At 50.9% G+C, this 21884-nt stretch overlaps 1 protein-coding gene across 1 annotated transcript in view; it reads left to right on the top strand.

Moving 5' to 3' along the window:
- NUP58 (nucleoporin 58) overlaps positions 1-21884 on the top strand; it is a 136581-nt gene that overhangs the window by 37572 nt on the left and 77125 nt on the right. Inside the window, exons 6-8 of the mRNA XM_075337376.1 lie at positions 4301-4325; positions 11584-11649; positions 12228-12402. Of these exons, the coding sequence (XP_075193491.1) occupies positions 4301-4325; positions 11584-11649; positions 12228-12402 (266 nt within the window). The remainder of the gene's footprint in view (positions 1-4300; positions 4326-11583; positions 11650-12227; positions 12403-21884) is intronic.

The following is a 21884-nucleotide window of genomic DNA, read 5'->3' as shown; positions in this document are numbered from 1 at the left end:
AGCCCGTGATCCACGGGAGGGTGTATAGGCAGAGGGGAGGGGTTACACTTTTTCAGTGTAATACTTTGTGTGGCCTCCGGAGGCAGAAGCTATACACCCAATTGTCTGGGTCTCCCAATAGGAGCTAGAAGAAAAGGAATTTACGGTAAGTAAACAAAATTCCCTTCTTTGTTCCTATAGCAACCACTCACAGCTGCTATTAATAACCTAATAGCTCGCAGCTCCATTGACTTTAATGGAGTCAGGTTTTTTGGAGATTAAGGGGTACTTTACACGCTGCGACATGGCATCCGAAAAATCGTCAGGGTCACGTCGTTAGTGACGCACATCCGGCACCGGTAACGACATCGCAGCATGTAAATTGTTTGTTTGTGCGACAATAAACGATCGCAAAAGCGTTGAATTTCGTTGATCTGTGTAGTGTCGGTCATATTCATAATGTCGGGTCGACCGCAGGTACGATGTTGTTTGTCGTTCCTGCAGCTCCACACATCGCTGTGTGTAAACCCGCAGGAGCAAGAAACATCTCCTTACCTGCGTCCCGACGGCAATGCGGAAGGGAGAACGTGGGCGGGATGTTATGTCCCGCTCATCTCTGCCCCTCCACTTCTATTGACCGGCCGATTAGTGACGTCGCGGTGACGCCGAACGCACCTCCACCTTGAAGGAGGGATAGTTCAGCAGTCACAGCGACGTCGCCGAGCAGGTTTGTGCGTGTGAAGCTGCCGTAGCGATAATGTTCGCGACGGCAGCAATCACCACATATCGCATGTGCGACGGGGGCGGGTACTATCGCGTTCGGCATCGCTAGCCGATGCTAGTGATGTCACAACGTGTAAAGTACCCCTAACTGTAAAGCGCGGGGTTACATTTTTCTGTCAAAACATAGGCTATGACATTCCCTGAGTCACATGAGGCGTCTGTGCAAAATTTTGTGATTGTAAATGCGATGGTGCGGATTCCTTTAGTGGACATACATACATACACTCAGCTTTTTATATTAGACTAGCCGTAGTACCCGGGCATTGCCCGGGATAGTAACGGTCTGTCTCTCTCCCAGTCTCTGTCTGTGTGTCTCTCTCTCTCTGTCTGTCTCTGTGTCTCTCTTTCCCTGTCTGTCTGTCTGTCTTTGTGTCTATCTCTGTCTGTCTCTGTATCGGTCTCCCTGTCTCTCTCTATCTCTGTGTCTGTCTGTCTGTCCGGTTTCCCAGCTCTGTCCGGTTTCCCAGCTCTGTCCGGTTTCCCAGCTGTGTCCGGTTTCCCAGCTGTGTCCGGTTTCCCAGCTGTGTCCGGTTTCCCAGCTGTGTCCGGTTTCCCAGCTGTGTCCGGTTTCCCAGCTGTGTCCGGTTTCCCAGCTGTGTCCGGTTTCCCAGCTGTGTCCGGTTTCCCAGCTCTGTCCGGTTTCCCAGCTCTGTCCGGTTTCCCAGCTCTGTCCCTAGCCTTCTCCACTGATATCATATTACCTCACACATAAGCTTGTTATACTATGTATGTCTTTCGTTCCTTTAGCAACCAATCACAGCTGCTAATAATAACCTGTGGCTTCCAGCTCCATTGACTCTAATGGAGGCAGGATTTTTGGAGAGTAACTATAAAGCACGGGGTTAAATTTTCCGATCAAAACATGATCTCTGACGTTCCCTCAGTCATATGAGGCGCCTGTGCAAAATTTCGTGATTGTAAATGTGATGGTGCGGATTCCTTTAGCGCACGCGCACACACACACTTAGCTTTATATATTAGATTCATGGAATTTCCTGAGGATACGCCATGACTTTTTGAGATACCGCCCCCCCCAACCAGACATAGGACACATTTATATTTCCCCCACCTTCTCTCTACAGACTACCATTTTGTGCTAATGTAAAATAAAGCACAAGTGAGCTGACAATCAGAGCTTCAAGTCACTTAAAGGGATATTGTCAGAAACTTAAACACCTTCGACCAACCCTTATTCTATAGCCTTTGGTGATAAGCGAGCATTACCATGCTCGGTACACGTAATGAGCAGTTGGTTGGTTGCTAGGACGGGTGCAACGCGAGTACCCGAGTGTATTGGAAGTCAGTTGGGGACTTGTGCATTGTTCCAGAAAATGCTCGAGTTCCTCACTGACTGCCAGGATATTCCGGTATTTCAGTGGTACCCATCTGAACCTCTGACTTCTCATTACGAGCATCAAGCATGGTAGAGCTCACACTCATTAACCCTAGTAACCCTTTAAAAGATAAGCCACTTTATCCCTATTAAAAGCGAAGTCACCCTGACCCCAAACCACAGTTCCAGCAGCAAGGAATCACATTTTGAAGTTGTCTGGAAGTGCTCTGGGGTGGGACGGTGACTGCTAGCTCCTCAGCCCCATGCTGTGTTTATAGACAGGTTGCTTGCTCTGGTTCATGACCACTGACCTGTCGATCAGCTATGGGTGGCTGCTGCTAGGTAGTAAATACAGAATGGGGCTGAGGAGCTAGAAGTCACCGTCACACCCCAATGCACTTCCAGATAACTTCTAAATGTGGTTTGGGGTCAGACTCTTAGCTTTAATAGGAATAAAGTGGCTTATCTTTTAAAGGGTTACTAGTAATGAGTGAGCTCTACCAAGCTCTTATGTTTGTGCTCTTTATTTTATTCCTGCTTCTCTGTTTTATCATGACTCTGCCGTACAGTTCCAGAGATATCAATTATTTTTTTTTTTTTTTTTTTTTAATTATCAGTGCTACTTTTTATGGTCATTACCAAGGGGCTATTGCTCACAGGGTAATTGGGCATCGCCGTCTGAAGTCCCCTCCCTAGAGGATCCTGTGAGCCTTGTAAAGACCATAAACCAGTCACTAAATAAAAAGTCCCATTTCTGTGGAACCATATGGAGGATTGAAATAAAAACAAAACCCATAATATTCTGAAACAGCGGGAATTAATAAGAGCTGGCAAATTTTTACATAGTGACATGTTCCCTTTTTTAAATGAGAAAAAAATAGATTAAAATTTTCTCTAAGGCTATGTGCCCATGCTGCGGAGAATGCGTGGATTTTGCCGCGGATTTCTCGCGGAAAAGCCGCGGATTTCCCGAAAATCTGCAGCTCAGGCACTTCCCAGCCATTTCTATGGCATTTTGGAAATGCTGTGCCCACGCTGCGGATTTTTCCGCAGCGGATTTCGTGCGGATTTTGAGCCGGAAAAATCTGCAACATGTCAATTATTGTTGCGGATTTTCATCCGGATTTTGGCTTTAAAATTGGGAAAAAAAAATCTGCGGCAATTCCGCGGCAAATCTGCACCTTTTGAAAAGGTGCCGATTTTGCGGGAAAGCTGCGGATTTTGATGCAGAAAAATCCGCAGCTACGTTCTCCCATGGACACATAGCCTAAATGTTAGTCCCACGAGGTAAGCTGAACATGCTGATTGATGCATTGTACTACTTGGCGCATTCCCTGGTCTGTGTTTGACTGACAGTCTACTAGACCCCACGTTCAGGTGTATCTGTTGTGTTCGGCTGGGGTAGACAGCACACAGGCCTTTTTTTCGGCTTACTTGTCACTTTAACAACCATGCCATAGGATGCAGGCGCAGTTTGGGGGTGCCGATGGGCTGACAGAAGAAGCAATGTCAAATCCTTCACATATGTCTGACACTATTGACAGCAGCATCTGAGTGCTGTTAAGAGAACCAGCTTCTGATCTAAGCGCACACAGCAGGGGTCACCTGTGCCCATGCCATACTTGAGACTTAAAGCACCACGCCAGTGTTTTTTTTGTTTTGTTGTTTTATTTCAGCGCCAAAGTGGTGTTTTAAATCTTAGGTCCCCTGTCCCATACTCGCCCTCTGGTGCCTTCATCCGTTTCCAGCGTCTCTTCGGTCGGACTTATTCAGTTTGTGACCTGCCGGCAGCTCCAGTGTTTCATGGAGGTCACGCGTCTATGAGAGCCTCATTCTGGCTCTCATAGCCTTGCATCGAGACCTTGTGACATCACTTCTGACTTCCAACCAGTCAGAAGTAACGAGCACAAGACAGCGCCGCGTGACTAGATAAACTCTGAAAACATTTGAGGGTAAATATAAGACCAGAGATAAGGGACTTCAATTTCAAGCACCACTCCTGTACTGTACTAAAAAAAAAAAGCTAGAGTGGTGCAATTATCAGTACTACTAACTAGATTGCGGAAACTGCTTTCTGGACGTACAGCTAGGTCCATTTACTGTAAGGATTAAACATAAGTCCTGTGAAGAGTGAGGGATCACAGTAGGAGTATATATCTGATATATAGAGCACACTTCCTAACCTGTCACTCTTTTCTGTCCTAGGTGACAAGGCAGGAGCCAGGCCAGAGTAAGTTATTTTAAGGTTTTGTTGCTTTCTTTTCTTTCTATTTTACATGAATATATTTATACCGTATTTTCTTTGTCGCTCCATTGGGAGACTCAGACAATTGGGTGTATAGCTTCTGCCTCCGGAGGCCACACAAAGTATTACACTTTAAAAAGTGTAACCCCTCCCCTCTGCCTATACACCCTCCCGTGCATCACGGGCTCCTCAGTTTTATGCTTTGTGTTGAAGGAGGCACACATTCACTCAAGCTCCCATTTTAGTCAGCAGCAGCTGCTGATTGTATCGGATGGAAGAAAAGAGGGCCCTAACAGGGCCCCCGGCATGCTCCCTTCTCACCCCACTATGGTCGGCGGTGCTGTTAAGGTTGAGGTACCCATTGCGGGTACAAAGGCTGGAGCCACATGCCGCTTTTCCTTCCCCATCCCTTAGAGGCTCTGGGAGAAGTGGGATCCTAACCGGTCACCATTCACTGGGACTGGGCTCCCTCCGCAGCCCCTGGGGGAATCTGACGGACAGGAGACTGGGTATCATCAGGGACAGACCCTGCATCTATAAGGTACTCTGTGTCCCCTTGGGGACGGTGCATGGAGCACCTGTGTTACAGACGCTGCAGCGGCTGCTGTTTGTTTGTGACGACCGGGACTACCGCGCCGACCGCGCCTGTTTGCCGGCCGCGTTATTAAATTTAGTCCCCGGCTTCTGCGGCCTAGTACCATAACTCCCGCCCCCGGGCCTGCCAGTCAGGGGTAAGGGCGGGACGGTCGACTGGACGTCGGCAGTGAGGGCTGGAGCATACTTAGGTGTTCTCCTCCCCCCTCACTGAGCACTGTGGGGCACCAGATTCCCGCACGTTATTAGTCACGCCCACGGCTCCCTCCTCCCCTGAGAACTCTGGCAGCCATATTTGCAATTACTTCTGCCGGTGGAGGATTTCAGAACGAGCTCTACAGCTCTGGGAGGCCCAGGCAGGGAATCTGGTGGACACACAACCGCTTTGGGCGGTCGGTAAGCCACACCGGTTACCCGGTGCTGGCCCCCCTTGGGTGCCGAAGTGTGTGTGTGTAATATATATATATATATATATATATATATATATATATATATATATATATATATATATATATATATATATATATATATATATATATATATATATATATATATATATATATATATATATATATATATATATATATATATATATATATATATATATATATATATATATATATATATATATATATATATATATATTTATATATTTTCTCTGTTCGGCCGCATTGTTTTGCTTTTGGCTAATATACCCTCAGTGATCACTCTCAGAGGAGACTACAGCATGTCGTCCGCAAAGAGCAAGGGTGCCAAGGCACAGGCTTATTTTGCAACCTGTACCTCTTGTGCGGCTATGTTACCTGCAGGTTCCACCTACCCTCACTGTGTGCAATGCTCGGCCCCTGTGGCACTCACTCAGCCGGAGCCTCGGGCACTGGTGGGACCCCCGGCTCAGGTAGTACCGCCGGCTTCCACTGTCCAGGTGGCAGGGACAGAGTTTGCAGTTTTGGCTGAGAAACTCTGAGTCGCTTTCACAATCCATGGCTCAGTCTATGGACAGATGGTCTGCTAAGATACTAGAAGCCTTGCAGTCCAGATCGGTCACACAGGCCCCGGGCACTGTGAGTTCATCGCCCCCAGGCCCCTCTCGGTCGGTGCAGCAGAGTGCTCCTGGGGTGACACCTAGGTCCCACGGGGAGGACTCCGACACGGACCGCAGTCCCAGACCGGCTAAGCGGGCTCGCTGGGAACCTTCCCCAGCTTCATCACGCTGTTCGGGGTCTCAGCATGAGGACTCTCTGGAGGATGAGGCGGAGGTCGCAGCTCAGGGCTCTGATCCTGACGTTGCTCTCAATCTTGATACACCTGAAGGGGACGCCATAGTAAATGACCTTATAGCGTCCATCAACCAGGTGCTAGATCTTTCTCCCCCAACTCCACCTATAGAGGAGTCGGCTTCACAGCAGGAGAAACACCAGTTTAGGTTTCCCAAACTTACACGGAGTGCGTTTTTCGATCACTCTAACTTCAGAGATGCTGTCCAGAAGCACAGAGCATTTCCGGACAAGCGCTTTACTAAGCGCCTTAATGACACACGTTACCCCTTCCCCCCTGACGTAGTTAAGGGTTGGGCTCAGTGTCCCAAGGTGGATCCTCCAGTCTCTAGACTGGCGGCTAGATCCGTAGTATCAGTGGCAGATGGTTCATCGCTCAAGGATGCCACTGTCAGGCAAATAGAGCTCCTGATGAAATCCATCTATGAAGCCATAGGCGCGTCTTTGGCTCCGGCCTTTGCAGCCGTGTGGGCACTCCAAGCTATCTCAGCTTGTCTGTCTGAGATTAATGCAGTCACACGTACCTCTGCTCCGCAAGTTGTGTCTTTGACTTCTCAGGCATCGGCCTTTTCGTCCTACGCCATGAACGCCGTCCTGGACTCAGCAAGCCGTACAGCGGTAGCGTCCGCCAATTCGGTGGCAGTCCGCAGGGCCATGTGGCTACGCGAATGGAAGGCAGACTCCGCTTCCAAGAAGTTCTTAACCGGTTTGCCATTTTCTGGCGACCGTTTGTTTGGCGAGCAATTGGATGAAATTATTAAACAATCCAAGGGAAAGGACTCGTCCTTACCCCAGTCCAAACCGAACAAACCTCAGCAACGAAAAATTCAATCGAGGTTTCGGTCCTTTCGGCCCTCAGCCAGGTCCCAATCCTCCACGTCCAACAGGTCAGAGAAGGGCCAGAGGAACTCTTCTGCATGGCGGTCTAAGTCACGTCCTCCAAAGACCGCCGGAGGAACCGCCTCCAAGGCGGCCTCCTCATGACTTTCGGCCTCCCCAAACCGCATCCTCGGTCGGTGGCAGGCTCTCCCGCTTTTGCGACGCCTGGTGGCCACATGTCCAAGACCGATGGGTGAGAGACATTCTGTCGCACTGTTACAGGATAGAGCTCAGCTCTCGTCCTCCGACTCGTTTCTTCAGAACATCTCCGCCCCCCGAGCGAGCCGATGCACTTTTTCAGGCGGTGAACACTCTGAAGGCAGAAGGAGTTGTGATTCCCGTTCCCATTCAAGAACGTGGTCGCGGTTTTTACTCCAACTTGTTCGTGGTGCCAAAAAAGGACGGATCATTCCGCCCCGTTCTGGACCTCAAACTGCTCAACAGACACGTGAGAACCAGACGGTTCCGGATGGAATCTCTCCGTTCTGTCATCGCCTCGATGTCCCAAGGAGACTTCCTAGCCTCAATCGACATCAGGGATGCTTATCTCCATGTGCCGATTGCTCCAGAGCATCAACGCTTCCTGCGTTTCGCCATCGGGGACGAACACCTTCAGTTTGTGGCACTGCCTTTCGGCCTGGCGACAGCCCCACGGGTCTTCACCAAGGTCATGGCATCCGTGGTGGCGGTCCTACACTCTCAGGGCCACTCGGTGATCCCTTACTTAGACGATCTCCTAGTCAAGGCACCCTCCCGGGGGGCATGCCAACACAGCCTGACCATTGCTCTGGAGACTCTCCAGAGGTTCGGGTGGATCATCAATTTCCCAAAGTCAAAATTGACACCGACCCAATCACTGACTTACCTTGGGATGGAGTTTCATACTCTCTCAGCGATAGTGAAGCTTCCGCTGGACAAACAGTGTTCGCTGCAGACAGGGGTGCACTCTCTCCTTCGGGCCCAGTCACACCCCTTGAGGCGCCTCATGCACTTCCTAGGGAAGATGGTAGCAGCAATGGAGGCAGTTCCCTTTGCGCAGTTTCATCTGCGTCCACTTCAATGGGACATTCTCCGCAAATGGGACAGGAGGTCGACGTCCCTAGACAGGAACGTCTCTCTTTCACTGGCAGCCAAAACCTCTCTTCAGTGGTGGCTTCTTCCCACTTCCTTGTCGAAGGGAAAATCCTTCCTGCCCCCATCCTGGGCTGTGGTCACGACGGACGCGAGTCTGTCAGGGTGGGGAGCGGTCTTCCTCCACCACAGGGCTCAGGGAACCTGGACTCCGACAGAGTCCTCCCTTCAGATCAATGTTCTGGAGATAAGGGCAGTGTATCTAGCCCTAAAGGCGTTCCATCGGTGGCTGGAGGGCAGACAGATCCGCATACAGTCGGACAACGCCACGGCGGTCGCGTACATCAACCACCAGGGCGGCACACGCAGTCGTCAGGCCTTCCAAGAAGTTCGGCGGATTCTGCTGTGGGCGGAAGCCACAGCCTCCACCATCTCCGCAGTTCACATCCCGGGCGTAGAAAACTGGGAAGCAGACTTTCTCAGTCGCCAGGGCATGGACGCAGGGGAATGGTCTCTTCACCTGGACGTGTTTCAAGAGATCTGTTGCCGCTGCGGAACGCCGGACGTCGACCTCATGGCGTCTCGGCACAACAACAAAGTCCCGGCATTCATGGCACGGTCTCAAGATCACAGAGCTCTGGCGGCGGACGCATTAGTTCAGGATTGGTCGCAGTTTCGACTGCCGTATGTATTTCCTCCTCTGGCACTGCTGCCCAGAGTGTTGCGCAAGATCAGGTCCGACTGCCGCCGCGCCATCCTCGTCGCTCCAGACTGGCCGAGGAGGTCGTGGTACCCGGATCTGTGGCACCTCACGGTGGGTCAACCGTGGGCACTCCCAGACCGACCAGACTTGCTGTCTCAAGGGCCATTTTTCCATCTGAATTCTGCGGCCCTCAACCTGACTGTGTGGCCATTGAGTCCTGGCTCCTAGCGTCCTCAGGGTTATCTCAAGATGTCATTGCCACTATGAGACAAGCCAGGAAACCAACGTCCGCCAAGATCTATCACAGGGCTTGGAGGATCTTCTTATCCTGGTGCTCTGATCGGGGTTTTACCCCCTGGCCGTTTGCCTTACCCACTTTCCTTTCTTTCCTTCAATCCGGATTGGACAAGGGTTTGTCTCTCGGCTCTCTCAAGGGACAAGTATCGGCGCTTTCCGTGTTTTTTCAAAAGCGTCTTGCCAGGCTTCCGCAGGTCCGCACGTTCCTGCAAGGAGTTTGCCACATAGTCCCACCTTACAAGCGTCCGCTGGAACCCTGGGATCTTAACAGGGTGCTAACGGCTCTTCAGAAACCACCTTTCGAGCCGATGCGGGATGTCTCTCTATCACGCCTTTCGCAGAAGGTGACCTTCCTAGTGGCAGTCACATCACTTCGGAGAGTGTCTGAGCTAGCAGCGCTGTCATGCAAAGCCCCCTTCCTGGTGTTTCACCAGGACAAGCTGGTTCTGCGTCCGGTCCCGGAATTTCTCCCTAAGGTGGTATCCCCTTTTCATCTCAATCAGGATATCTCCTTACCTTCCTTTTGCCCTCATCCAGTTCACCAATGTGAAAAGGATTTGCACTTGTTAGATCTCGTGAGAGCACTCCGGATATACATTTCTCGCACGGCGCCCCTGCGCCGTTCGGATGCGCTCTTTGTCCTTGTCGCTGGCCAGCGTAAGGGGTCGCAGGCTTCCAAGTCAACCTTGGCTCGGTGGATCAAGGAACCGATTCTTGAAGCCTACCGTTCTTCTGGGCTTCCGATTCCTTCAGGGCGGAAGGCCCATTCTACCAGAGCCGTGGGTGCATCCTGGGCATTGCGGCACCAGGCTACGGCTCAGCAGGTGTGTCAGGCGGCTACCTGGTCGAGTCTGCACACTTTCACGAAACACTATCAGGTGCATGCCTATGCTTCGGCAGATGCCAGCCTAGGTAGGCGAGTCCTTCAGGAGGCGGTCGCCCACCTGTAAGAGGGGGCCGTTTTTCGGCTCTTTTTATCGAGGTATTCTTTTACCCACCCAGGGACTGCTTTTGGACGTCCCAATTGTCTGGGTCTCCCAATGGAGCGACAAAGAAGAAGGGAATTTTGTTTACTTACCGTAAATTCCTTTTCTTCTAGCTCCTATTGGGAGACCCAGCACCCGCCCCTGTACCCTTCGGGCTGGTTGTTCTTTTGTGTACACATGTTGTTCATGTTGAATTGTTCTTTTGGTTCATGGTTTCAGTTCTCCGAACATCCTTCGGATTGAATTTACCTTAGACCAATTTATAAGTTTCCTCCTTCCTGCTTTTGCACCAAAACTGAGGAGCCCGTGATGCACGGGAGGGTGTATAGGCAGAGGGGAGGGGTTACACTTTTTAAAGTGTAATACTTTGTGTGGCCTCCGGAGGCAGAAGCTATACACCCAATTGTCTGGGTCTCCCAATAGGAGCTAGAAGAAAAGGAATTTACGGTAAGTAAACAAAATTCCCTTCTTTTGGTTTATAAGACGCACCCCAAATCAGAGCAAAAAAAGTGGAAAAAAAATGGCGTCCGTCTTAGGCCCGTTTCACACATCCAGCATTTCGCCATATTGCCTGATCCGGCACACTCCAGTACAGTGTTCATACTGTACAATGGCATAGCGGCTAGCTCAGGTCACATGCTCTGGTCACATGACAGCATGTGACCAGAAGTTGTCGCGATGCCATTGTACAGTATTAACACTGTACTGGAGTGTGCCGGATCAGGCAATGCGGCGAAATGCCGGATTTGTGAAGCGGGCCTTATAATCCAGTGGTGTCTTACCAAAGGGGACGACAGCAGTGGTAGAACGGGGTCACAGGAAGCAGGGACGCTGGGTGTTCCAGATGCTGTCCCAGAAACTGTCGGCTGTGTTGGCGGCGTCGGCTGTGTTGGCGGCGTCGGCTGTGTTGGCGGCGTCGGCTGTGTTGGCGGCGTCGGCTGTGTTGGCGGCGTCGGCTGTGTTGGCGGCGTCGGCTGTGTTGGCGGCGGCGGTGAGGGCTTCAAAGAAATGGCGTCCAGATTCGGCACGTGTGCAGATTGAGCGCTCTGCTCAAAGGCAAGCTGAGATTTCCTATACGCAAGGGCCACCTCTGAGCACCATTTTCCTTAAGTCTGCTTTACTTAAGTCTTGAGCTCTGTGGGCTGGAGGTGATGCGTACGCAGATGAGATCTTGAGCCGAGAGCTCCATCTAAGTAGGCGTTGACTCCGGGCGCCATTATTTGAAGTCCTCACCGCCCGCCCCGCAGCTCCTGCACAGCTGCCGTAGCACCAGCCTTAACAGCACCACCCATGTAAGCTACATTCAGGGAAAGGTGCGTCTTATCCAAAAAATGCGGTAATTATATCCCTGTGGGCTAAATACAGGAATACACGTTTGCATTGTGCACTTTTCTTCTTGCACACCCGTCAGATACTGAACGCTTGTTTTCTTAAAGGGACAGTAAAGCTCTGAAGGATGAAAATCTACCTCAGTTAATTTGTCAAGATGTGGAAACTTTTCAGTAAGTATAGTGAAGACCAGAATCCATTTTGGTCTGTATAATTACCATATGTCTATTTAATGCAATGCTATGCTGTTATTTTGCTTTTTAGCTTAAAGGGGCAGTCCACCGTCCGGACAACAGCTTCTCATTCGCTATCTTCCCCCATGTAAAATAATAACACACACTCCCCTCCGGTGCAGGCCCTGTGTTTTCAGTCTCTCCTGGGGCTTGTTACATTATGTCACTCAATCCCTGCTGCCAGTCGGCACGGGCTTCACTCTTGCTTCCGTCAGTCATAATGGACATCGGGTGGAGGTGAGAGCAGCCGCCGCTTTCGCTTCCTCTGGATGTCCATTATGTCTGAAGGAAGGTGGAGTGATGTCAGCGCCGACTGGCCGCAGGGATTGCGTGACAAACCTATAAAACCTATCTAACATTACTCAACTCTTCTTTCCTCTTACATCTACGATCGGGGAACTAGGGCTTCCCAGTACCCTGCACACCATGTATGTTGGTAGATTCGGTCAATGTTACCCTAATGTGCAGTTTGGTTATAAATCCAATGTACTGATGTAGACGGGTGTATTCTCGTGCAGGAAGTTTGTGAAGGAGCAGAAGCAGGTGCAGGAGGAGATCAGCCGAATGTCTTCTAAAGCCATGGATAAAGTAGAGGAGGACATCAAAGCCTTGAAACAACTCTTGTCCGTGGCATCCAGTGGCCTTCAAAGAAACACTCTGGCTATTGACAAATTGAAAATTGAAACCGCTCAGGTATGTAATACTAGATTAGTGGTATGCAAGAGCACTTTTAATGATAGGAATGTATACTACCATGTTGCCCCAAAAATAAGCCCTAGCAGGAGTTTTCATCATTTTCGGCATAAGGCTTCAATACAGTGTGTCCACCCATATCCTGTCCACCGCCATTAACTTGAGAACGGCGGCAGCTATAGGCATAGAAGTGGTGTCTAGGTATAGTAAAGTAGCCATGCGCTACGCAATGAAACCACCTATAGCACCACCTGGTGGAAAACAACGGAGTTAGCATTTTTATCTTGAAAACTGAACGAGATAGAGAGACAAAAAAGTGAATTAAAAAATTGTAGGGCATCATCAATTCAATACGAATCGACACCTTGCATACAGAAATGCTATGATATGAAACCCATGATCCCCCCCCCCCCAAAACATTGAATGCTGGTCACGCATATGGCACTCATTTAACTTTGAGGCTGGAAACACATCTATGCGCGTAAAATCGGTCCGACTGGGCTGAAAAAAACTCGTCTGATTTTAGTTCACATTAGGACCGATTTCAACGCAACTGCGATTTTCTTTTTGCTCGCGTGTGTGTCGCGTTTGCGATGCTAGTTTCCTGCAACATCTTTATTAGCTAAAAGAGATTACACATGTCATTTAATTAACCTTTGGAAATGTGCTGTCACAATCATCTGTTGAATAATGAATGAGCAAAGTACTGCCACACTCGCAAATAGGAACGCTGGTGCGCGTGTGTGATCCTTCTTTAAACACGCTTCCATAGGAAATCATTGAGAAAAATGGTGTGAGAAACTTGCAAAAAAGCAGCATGCTGCGATTTTTTTTCTCAGTCCAATTTGGACTGAGAAAAAAAATAGCAGATGAGAGCTGAATCGTTCACTAACATGTGTCCGATTCCAATTCGAGTTTTCTTCGGCGCTCCATTGGGAGACCCAGACGATTGGGTGTATAGCACTGCCTCCGGAGGCCACACAAAGCAATTACACTAAAAAGTGTAAGGCCCCTCCCCTTCTGGCTATACACCCCCAGTGGGATCACTGGCTCACCAGTTTTCTGCTTTGTGCGAAGGAGGTCAGACATCCACGCATAGCTCCACTGTTTAGTCAGCAGTAGCTGCTGACTATATCGGATGGAAGAAAAGAGGGCCCATATGGGGCCCCCAGCATGCTCCCTTCTTACCCCACTTGTGGTTTGTAAGGTTGAGGTACCCATTGCGGGTACGGAGGCTGGAGCCCACATGCTGTTTTCCTTCCCCATCCCCCTGAGGGGCTCTGAGGAAGTGGGATCTTACCGGCCACCAAGCCCTGAGGCCGGGCTCCATCCACAGACCCATAGAACCTGCTGGATGTGGAGCGGGAGTGCCGTTCAGGGACAAGGCCCTGCAACTTTCAGGTACTCTGTGTCCCCGTATGGCAGGCCACGCACACCCCAGGCTTGCTGGGTGTGCTAGTGCGCCGGGGACTGTAGCGCTGTGCGCTGGGCTTATAGTCCCCGCAGATTACTGGGGGACTTTGTGTGTGGATCGCCGCGCCGACCGCCCCTGGAGCGGCGGCGCAGCTGCGACTTGTAGTGCGCCGGGGACGCGCCGACCGCGCTTTTACGGCGGCGGCGCTTCTAACTTTAGTCCCCGGTTTTCTGCGGCCTAGCTCCGCTTCGTTAACGCCCCCCACCCTGTCAATCAGGGTAGGGGAGAGACGTTGTTCAATCGGCAGCGCCGAGGGCTGGAGCACGATTTACATGCTCCAGCCCTCTCACTGAGCACAGTAGGACACAGGCTTCGCGCTTTTTCTCTGTGCACGCCCTAGGCCCGCCCCCAGGCTTGCAGCTCCCCAGGACGCCGGCAGCCATTATACACATGCAGTCTGGCTGGAGAACGGACGCAGGCTCTGGGGGACCCAGGCTACGGGTTTCTGGCGACCACACACCCGCGCTAAGCGGGCGGTAAGCAGCACATACGTGCGGCCCCACTAGTGCCACAGTGTTATATTTTTCGCTGTACCAGATATATTTATATACTGCACTGTAAGGTCGCTTCTTGGCTGTACACCCTATATTGCTTTGAGGAGACAACAGCATGTCATCCGCAAAACGCAAGGGTGCCAAGGCACGGGCTGTATACACGGCTTGTACAGCATGTGGGGCTAATCTACCAGCAGGCTCCAACGACTCTCATTGTGTGCAATGTTCAGTCCCAGTGGCACTTCGTCAGCCAGAGCCTATTGTGGTGGTAGCCCAGGCAGAGACGCCTGTGAACCCTGCCCCGGTGACGGGGACAGAATTTGCAGTCTTTGCTGATAAAATGTCTGTGACTATGACAAAAATCCTGGAGACCTTGCAGTCCAGGCCAGTTGCTCAGACCATAGACACTGCTGTGTCTATGTTCCCCGGTCCCCCTCAGTTGGAACTAATCCGTACTTCAAGGGGGTCCCAGGCATCACAGGCTGAGGGCTCTGACTCCGATGACAGTCCCAGTCCGCCTAAGCGAGCTCGCTGGGAGAGACCCTCCACGTCATCACGCGGATCAGGGTCTCAGCGAGAAGGGTCCCTATATGATGGTTCAGAGGTGGGTGATCAGGAGTCTTGTCCTGACGCCGCACTCAATTTGGATACGCCAGATGGTGACGCCATGGTAAATGACCTTATAGCGGCCATCAATAGGCTGTTGGATATTTCTCCCCCAGCCCCTTCTGCAGAGGACGCAGCTGCACAGCAGGAGAAATTCCATTTCCTGTATCCCAAGCGTAAATTGAGTACTTTTCTGGACCACTCTGACTTCAGAGAATCCATCCAGAAACACAATACTTATCCGGACAAGCGTTTTTCTAAACGCCTTAAGGATACACGTTATCCTTTTCCCCCTGACGTGGTCAAACGCTGGACCCAGTGTCCAAAAGTGGACCCTCCAATATCCAGGCTTGCAGCTAGATCCATAGTTGCAGTGGAGGATGGGGCTTCACTTAAAGATGCCAATGACAGACAGATGGACCTTTGGTTGAAATCTGTCTATGAAGCTATCGGCGCGTCGTTTGCTCCAGCATTCGCGGCCGTGTGGGCGCTCCAAGCTATTTCAGCTGGTCTGGCACAGGTGGACTCTCTCATACGTCCAGCAGTGCCGCAAGTGGCGTCCCTAACTACGCAAATGTCTGCGTTTGCGACCTACGCTATCAATGCGGTACTGGACTCTACGAGCCGTACCTCAATGGCATCCGCCAACTCTGTAGTTTTGCGCAGGGCCTTGTGGTTAAAGGAATGGAAAGCAGATTCTGCTTCTAAAAAATGTTTAACCAGCTTGCCATTATCTGGAGACAGACTGTTTGGTGAGCAATTGGCGGAAATCATTAAACAGTCCAAAGGTAAGGACTCCTCCTTACCCCAGCCCAGATCAAGCAAACCTCCACAGAGGAAGTGGCAGTCAAAGTTTCGGTCCTTTCGAGACTCGGGCAAGCCCCAATTCTCCTCGTCCAAAGGGACTCAGAAAGAGCAAAGGAGCTCTGATTCCTGGCGGGCTCACTCACGCCCCAAGAAAGCAACCGGAGGTACCGCTTCCAAGGCGGCTGCCTCATGACTTTCGGCCGCCTCCCTCCGCATCCTCGGTCGGTGGCAGGCTCTCCCGCTTTTGCGACATTTGGCTGCCACAGGTCAAAGACCGGTGGGTAACAGACATTTTGTCTCACGGGTACAGGATAGAGTTCAGTTCTCGGCCTCCGCCTCGGTTCTTCAGAACTTCCCCACATCCCGACCGAGCAGATGCCCTTCTGCAGGCGGTGACTTCTCTAAGAGCAGATGGAGTGGTGGTCCCTGTTCCTCTTCAGGAACAAGGTCAAGGTTTTTACTCCAATCTCTTTGTGGTGCCAAAAAAGGACGGCTCATTCCGTCCTGTTCTGGACCTAAAACTGCTCAACAAGCATGTGAACGCCAGGCGGTTCCGGATGGAATCCCTCCGCTCAGTCATTGCCTCAATGTCTCAAGGAGATTTCCTAGCATCAATAGACATCAAGGATGCTTATCTCCACGTGCCGATTGCTACAGAGCACCAACGCTTTCTACGCTTCGTGATAGGAGACGACCATCTTCAGTCCGTAGCTCTGCCATTTGGTCTCGCGACAGCCCCACGGGTGTTCACCAAGATCATGGCGGCAGTAGTAGCAGTCTTGCACTCTCAGGGACACTCTGTGATCCCTTACTTGGACGATCTACTGGTCAAGGCACCCTCTCAAGAGGCATGCCAACTCAGCTTGACTGTTGCACTGGAGACTCTCCAGACGTTCGGGTGGATCATCAACTTCTCAAAGTCAAATCTGTCATCGACCCAGTCACTAACGTATCTTGGCATGGAGTTTCATACTCTCTCAGCGATAGTGAAGCTTCCGCTGGACAAGCAGCGGTCTCTACAGACTGGGGTGCAGGCTCTCCTTCAAGATCAGTCGCACTCCTTAAGACGCCTCATGCACTTCCTCGGGAAGATGGTGGCGGCAATGGAGGCGGTTCCGTTTGCGCAGTTTCATCTGCGCCCACTTCAATTGGACATTCTCCGCCAATGGGACGGGAAGTCAAAATCCCTGGACAGGAAAGTCTCCCTTTCCCAGACAGCCAAGTACTCTCTGCAGTGGTGGCTTCTTCCCACCTCATTATCACAGGGAAGATCCTTCCTACCACCGTCTTGGGCGGTGGTCACGACAGACGCGAGTCTGTCAGGGTGGGGAGCAGTTTTTCTCCACCACAGGGCTCAGGGTACGTGGACTCAGCAGGAGTCCACCCTTCAGATCAATGTTCTGGAAATCAGAGCAGTGTATCTTGCCCTACTAGCCTTCCAGCAGTGGCTGGAAGGAAGGCAGATCCGAATTCAGTCGGACAACTCCACAGCGGTGGCATACATCAACCACCAAGGGGGGACACGCAGTCGGCAAGCCTTCCAGGAAGTCCGGCGGATTCTGATGTGGGTGGAAGCCACGGCCTCCACCATATCCGCAGTTCACATCCCCGGCGTAGAAAACTGGGAAGCAGACTTCCTCAGTCGCCAGGGCATGGACGCAGGGGAATGGTCCCTTCACCCAGACGCGTTTCAGGAAATCTGTCGCCGATGTGGAAGGCCGGACATCGACCTCATGGCGTCCCGGCACAACAACAAGGTCCCAACCTTCATGGCACGGTCTCGCGATCAAAGAGCGCTGGCGGCAGACGCCCTAGTGCAAGATTGGTCGCAGTTCCGGCTCCCTTATGTGTTTCCACCTCTGGCACTCTTGCACAGAGTGCTACGCAAGATCAGATCCGATTGCAGCCGCGTCATACTCGTCGCTCCAGACTGGCCGAGGAGGGCGTGGTATCCGGATCTGTGGCAGCTCACGGTCGGCCAACCGTGGGCACTACCAGACCGACCAGACTTACTGTCCCAAGGGCCGTTTTTCCATCGGAATTCTGCGGCCCTGAACCTGACTGTGTGGCCATTGAGTCCTAGATCCTAGCGTCTTCAGGATTATCCCAAGGGGTCGTTGCCACCATGAGACAGGCTAGGAAGCCCACGTCCGCTAAGATCTACCACAGAACGTGGAGGATATTCTTATCCTGGTGCTCTGCTCAGGGAGTGTCTCCCTGGCCATTTGCATTGTCTACCTTTCTTTCTTTCCTGCAATCTGGGTTAGAAAAAGGTTTGTCGCTCGGCTCCCTTAAAGGTCAGGTCTCGGCGCTATCCGTCTTTTTTCAGAGGCGTTTGGCACGCCTTCCTAAGGTGCGCACGTTCCTACAGGGGGTTTGCCATATCGTACCCCCGTACAAGCGGCCGTTAGATCCATGGGATCTGAACAGGGTACTAGTTGCCCTCCAGAAGCCGCCCTTCGAGCCTCTGAGGGAGGTTTCACTTTCTAGACTATCACAGAAAGTGGTTTTTCTGGTAGCGATCACATCTCTTCGGAGAGTGTCTGAGCTGGCAGCGCTATCATGCAAGGCTCCCTTCCTGGTCTTCCACCAGGACAAGGTAGTGCTGCGCCCCATTCAGGAGTTTCTCCCGAAGGTGGTATCCTCGTTTCATCTTAATCAGGATATCTCTTTGCCTTCTTTTTGTCCTCATGCAGTTCATCGCTATGAGAAGGATTTACATTTGTTAGATCTGGTGAGAGCACTCAGAATCTACATTTCCCGCACGGCGCCCCTGCGCCGTTCGGATGCACTCTTTGTCCTTGTCGCTGGCAAGCGCAAAGGGTCGCAGGCTTCCAAAGCCACCCTGGCTCGATGGATCAAAGAACCAATTCTTGAAGCCTACCGTTCTGCTGGGCTTCCGGTTCCATCAGGGCTGAAGGCCCATTCTACCAGAGCCGTGGGTGCGTCCTGGGCATTGCGACGCCAGGCTACGGCTCAACAGGTGTGCCAGGCAGCTACCTGGTCGAGTCTGCACACTTTCACCAAACATTATCAGGTGCATACCTACGCTTCGGCGGACGCCAGCCTAGGTAGAAGAGTCCTGCAGGCGGCAGTTGCCTCCATATAGGGGAGGGCTGTCTTGCAGCTCTAACATGAGGTATTCTTTACCCACCCAGGGACAGCTTTTGGACGTCCCAATCGTCTGGGTCTCCCAATGGAGCGCCGAAGAAGAAGGGAATTTTGTTACTTACCGTAAATTCCTTTTCTTCTAGCTCCTATTGGGAGACCCAGCACCCGCCCTGTTGTCCTTCGGGATTTTTGGTTGTTTTTCGGGTACACATGTTGTTCATGTTGAACGGTTTTCAGTTCTCCGACGTTACTTCGGAGTGAATTTGTTTAAACCAGTTATTGGCTTTCCTCCTTCTTGCTTTTGCACTAAAACTGGTGAGCCAGTGATCCCACTGGGGGTGTATAGCCAGAAGGGGAGGGGCCTTACACTTTTTAGTGTAATTGCTTTGTGTGGCCTCCGGAGGCAGTGCTATACACCCAATCGTCTGGGTCTCCCAATAGGAGCTAGAAGAAAAGGAATTTACGGTAAGTAACAAAATTCCCTTCTTTCTCGCATTGCTCTACTGCGAGAAACTCGCAAGTGAGAAGCAGCCCTGATGCTCAAAGTTGCGACCGTCGGCTGCAATGCACATCTGGACTCTGGACAGCATACTGTATCTTGCTGCACGTTGTGCAATATGGAAGGTGACACGTTTGCACAAGCATCTGTGATATGTCGTCGTAGGTCCTGCAATGTTGGTGGAGGGGTCGCATACACCTGCTGTTTGATGTAACCTCACAGAAAGAAGTCCAGAAGTCCAATGGGGTCAGGTGAGGTGAGCGGAGACCACTCCACACAGCCACCATACCCAATGACCTGTAGGAAGGTCTCCATGAGGTTTCGCTTCACATCCGCAGCTTTTGTGAGTTTTACACGTTCTAAGCATAGCATTTATGTATGCAAGGTGTCGATTCATATTGAATTGATGATGCCCTACAATTTTTTAATTCACTTTTTTTTTCTCTATCTCGTTCCGTTTTTGAGATAAAAATGCTAACTCCGTTGTTTTCCACCAGGTGGCGCTATAGGTAATTTCATTGCGTAGCGCATGGCTTCTTTACTATACTTAGACACTACTACTATGCCTATAGCTGCCGCCGTTCTCAAGTTAATGGCAGTGGACAGGATATGGGTGAACACGCTGTATAAGCCCTACCCCAAAAATAAGCCCTAGTTGTGGCTCAATAATCAAGTGTCCATGCAGGTAAAAAAGTTAAAGAATACAGCAGGACACTTCATTATAGAAAGTAGACACCCCCAAAAGAGAGAAGACCCTGTGATCATACCAGACACCGAACGGGAGGACCTGCAGTGGAAGGCGCACCCACACATCAGCGCGCACCCACACTCAACATATCCAGCAATACCGATTGCTTCTAGCTGGCAGAAGGAGCTGGGACGCTGTGCAGTGGAGCGCGAGGACCTGTGGGTGGAACGCATGCAGGACCCGGTGGTGGAACACATCGGTGTGTTTCACGCAGGTCCTTGCCCTCTATTGCACTGCGTCCCAGGATTCTCTGCTGGCCAGAAGCAATCTCTATCGCTGGATGTGGTGTGTGTGTGTGTGTGTGTGTGTGTGTGTGTGTGTGTGTGTGTGTGATCTGATGTGTGTGAGTGTTAGCCAGAAGCAGGGAAGGACCACATGGAGCATACCTGCTGGTAGCGCTTGCTGAAGATCGCAGAAGGACCTGGGAGCAACGCAGACGTCCAGGGTCTGGCAATTATGTCTCTCCTAGGAAGGGAGGGTCTGCATTTTTTGAGCGGTAAACTTTAGCCCAATGGGTAAGTATAACTAACCCTTACTGTGCAGGATCTGATGGGAACCAGTATGGCTTCATTCCCACTGTCAGATGAAATGGGTTGTTACATTGGGGCCAGTCAGATGAATAGTGTGGAAAGTAAAACCAGGACAGCTCCAAGCTGCTCTGTTCTTCCTCCAAGTGGGGGGCACTCGTCTTCTTAGGACATGTGGATATGGGGCTCTCTAGGTGCCAGGTCTTCCAGCACTTGTGTGACATTGGCTGCAGCAGTAACATGACAACTGGCGGCTACTAATGGGGGGCAGCGCTCACACTGCCACTGAGGGAATGGCTGTCAGGGACGGGTGTGAGTGCTGGAGCCCATTAGCAGCTGCTGATTGACTGCAGCAGTCACGTGACATAACAATGTTTCACGAGCGCCTGCAAACAACACCTATGAGGCCACAATTAGACTAGACAGAGTTGATGCTATTTTCTGTGTGGATTTCACTCTGAAAATCTGCAACATATTTATAGTGCAGTACATTTACATCCCATTTTTAAAACCTCATATACAATATATAAATAGCAGATGTTCACATCCATGGCCTAACGTTTTTCAGATTTTAGTTTTTCACTACCAATTTAACACTTTTTACTTAATTTATGCAGACTTTTATACAGATGTACTCCCCTGAGGCTAAACTTGGTGTCCTTATGGCTGGTCATTATAGGTTTTCAGCCTCTTGATGGAGATCATGTTTCTACTCACTGACATAGAGATCTAGTTAAAGTGGTTGTCTCACTGCAGCACCCCTCCAGCGGAATCAGCACTCGATCCAGTACCAATACCGCTGGGGTGGCAATGCCACCGGAGGGGACTGTTATTATTTTACAAGGGGAGGGGGGGGGAGTGGGACAAGGAGTGAAAAGGGCCAGAGCAGTGGACTACCACTTTAAGGCTGGGTGCACACGCTGCAGATTTGGTGCAGAATATTTCTGCACCAAACCTGCACGTTATGGCAGAAAACTGCATTGAAAACCGGGTGCGGTTTTGATGCGTTTTTTTTGGGGTTTTTTTGTCACTGAAGTCAATGGGTGAAAAAAACGCTGCTAGAGCGGACCAATAATTGACATGCTGCAGATTTTTTTTTCTGCTTTAAAAATCTGCACCAAAACTAAGTGGAAACCCGCAACGTGTGCACAGCAAATCCAGAATCCCATACACATTGCTGGCAACAGGAGAGGCATGCAGATTTTGATGCAGATTT

Source organism: Anomaloglossus baeobatrachus, chromosome 2 (assembly GCF_048569485.1).
Source record: "Anomaloglossus baeobatrachus isolate aAnoBae1 chromosome 2, aAnoBae1.hap1, whole genome shotgun sequence".
In the NCBI taxonomy this organism is placed as follows: domain Eukaryota; kingdom Metazoa; phylum Chordata; class Amphibia; order Anura; family Aromobatidae; genus Anomaloglossus; species Anomaloglossus baeobatrachus.
The sequence above is the reverse complement of the archived record's forward strand: the minus strand, read 5'-3'. Positions and strand labels throughout refer to the sequence as shown.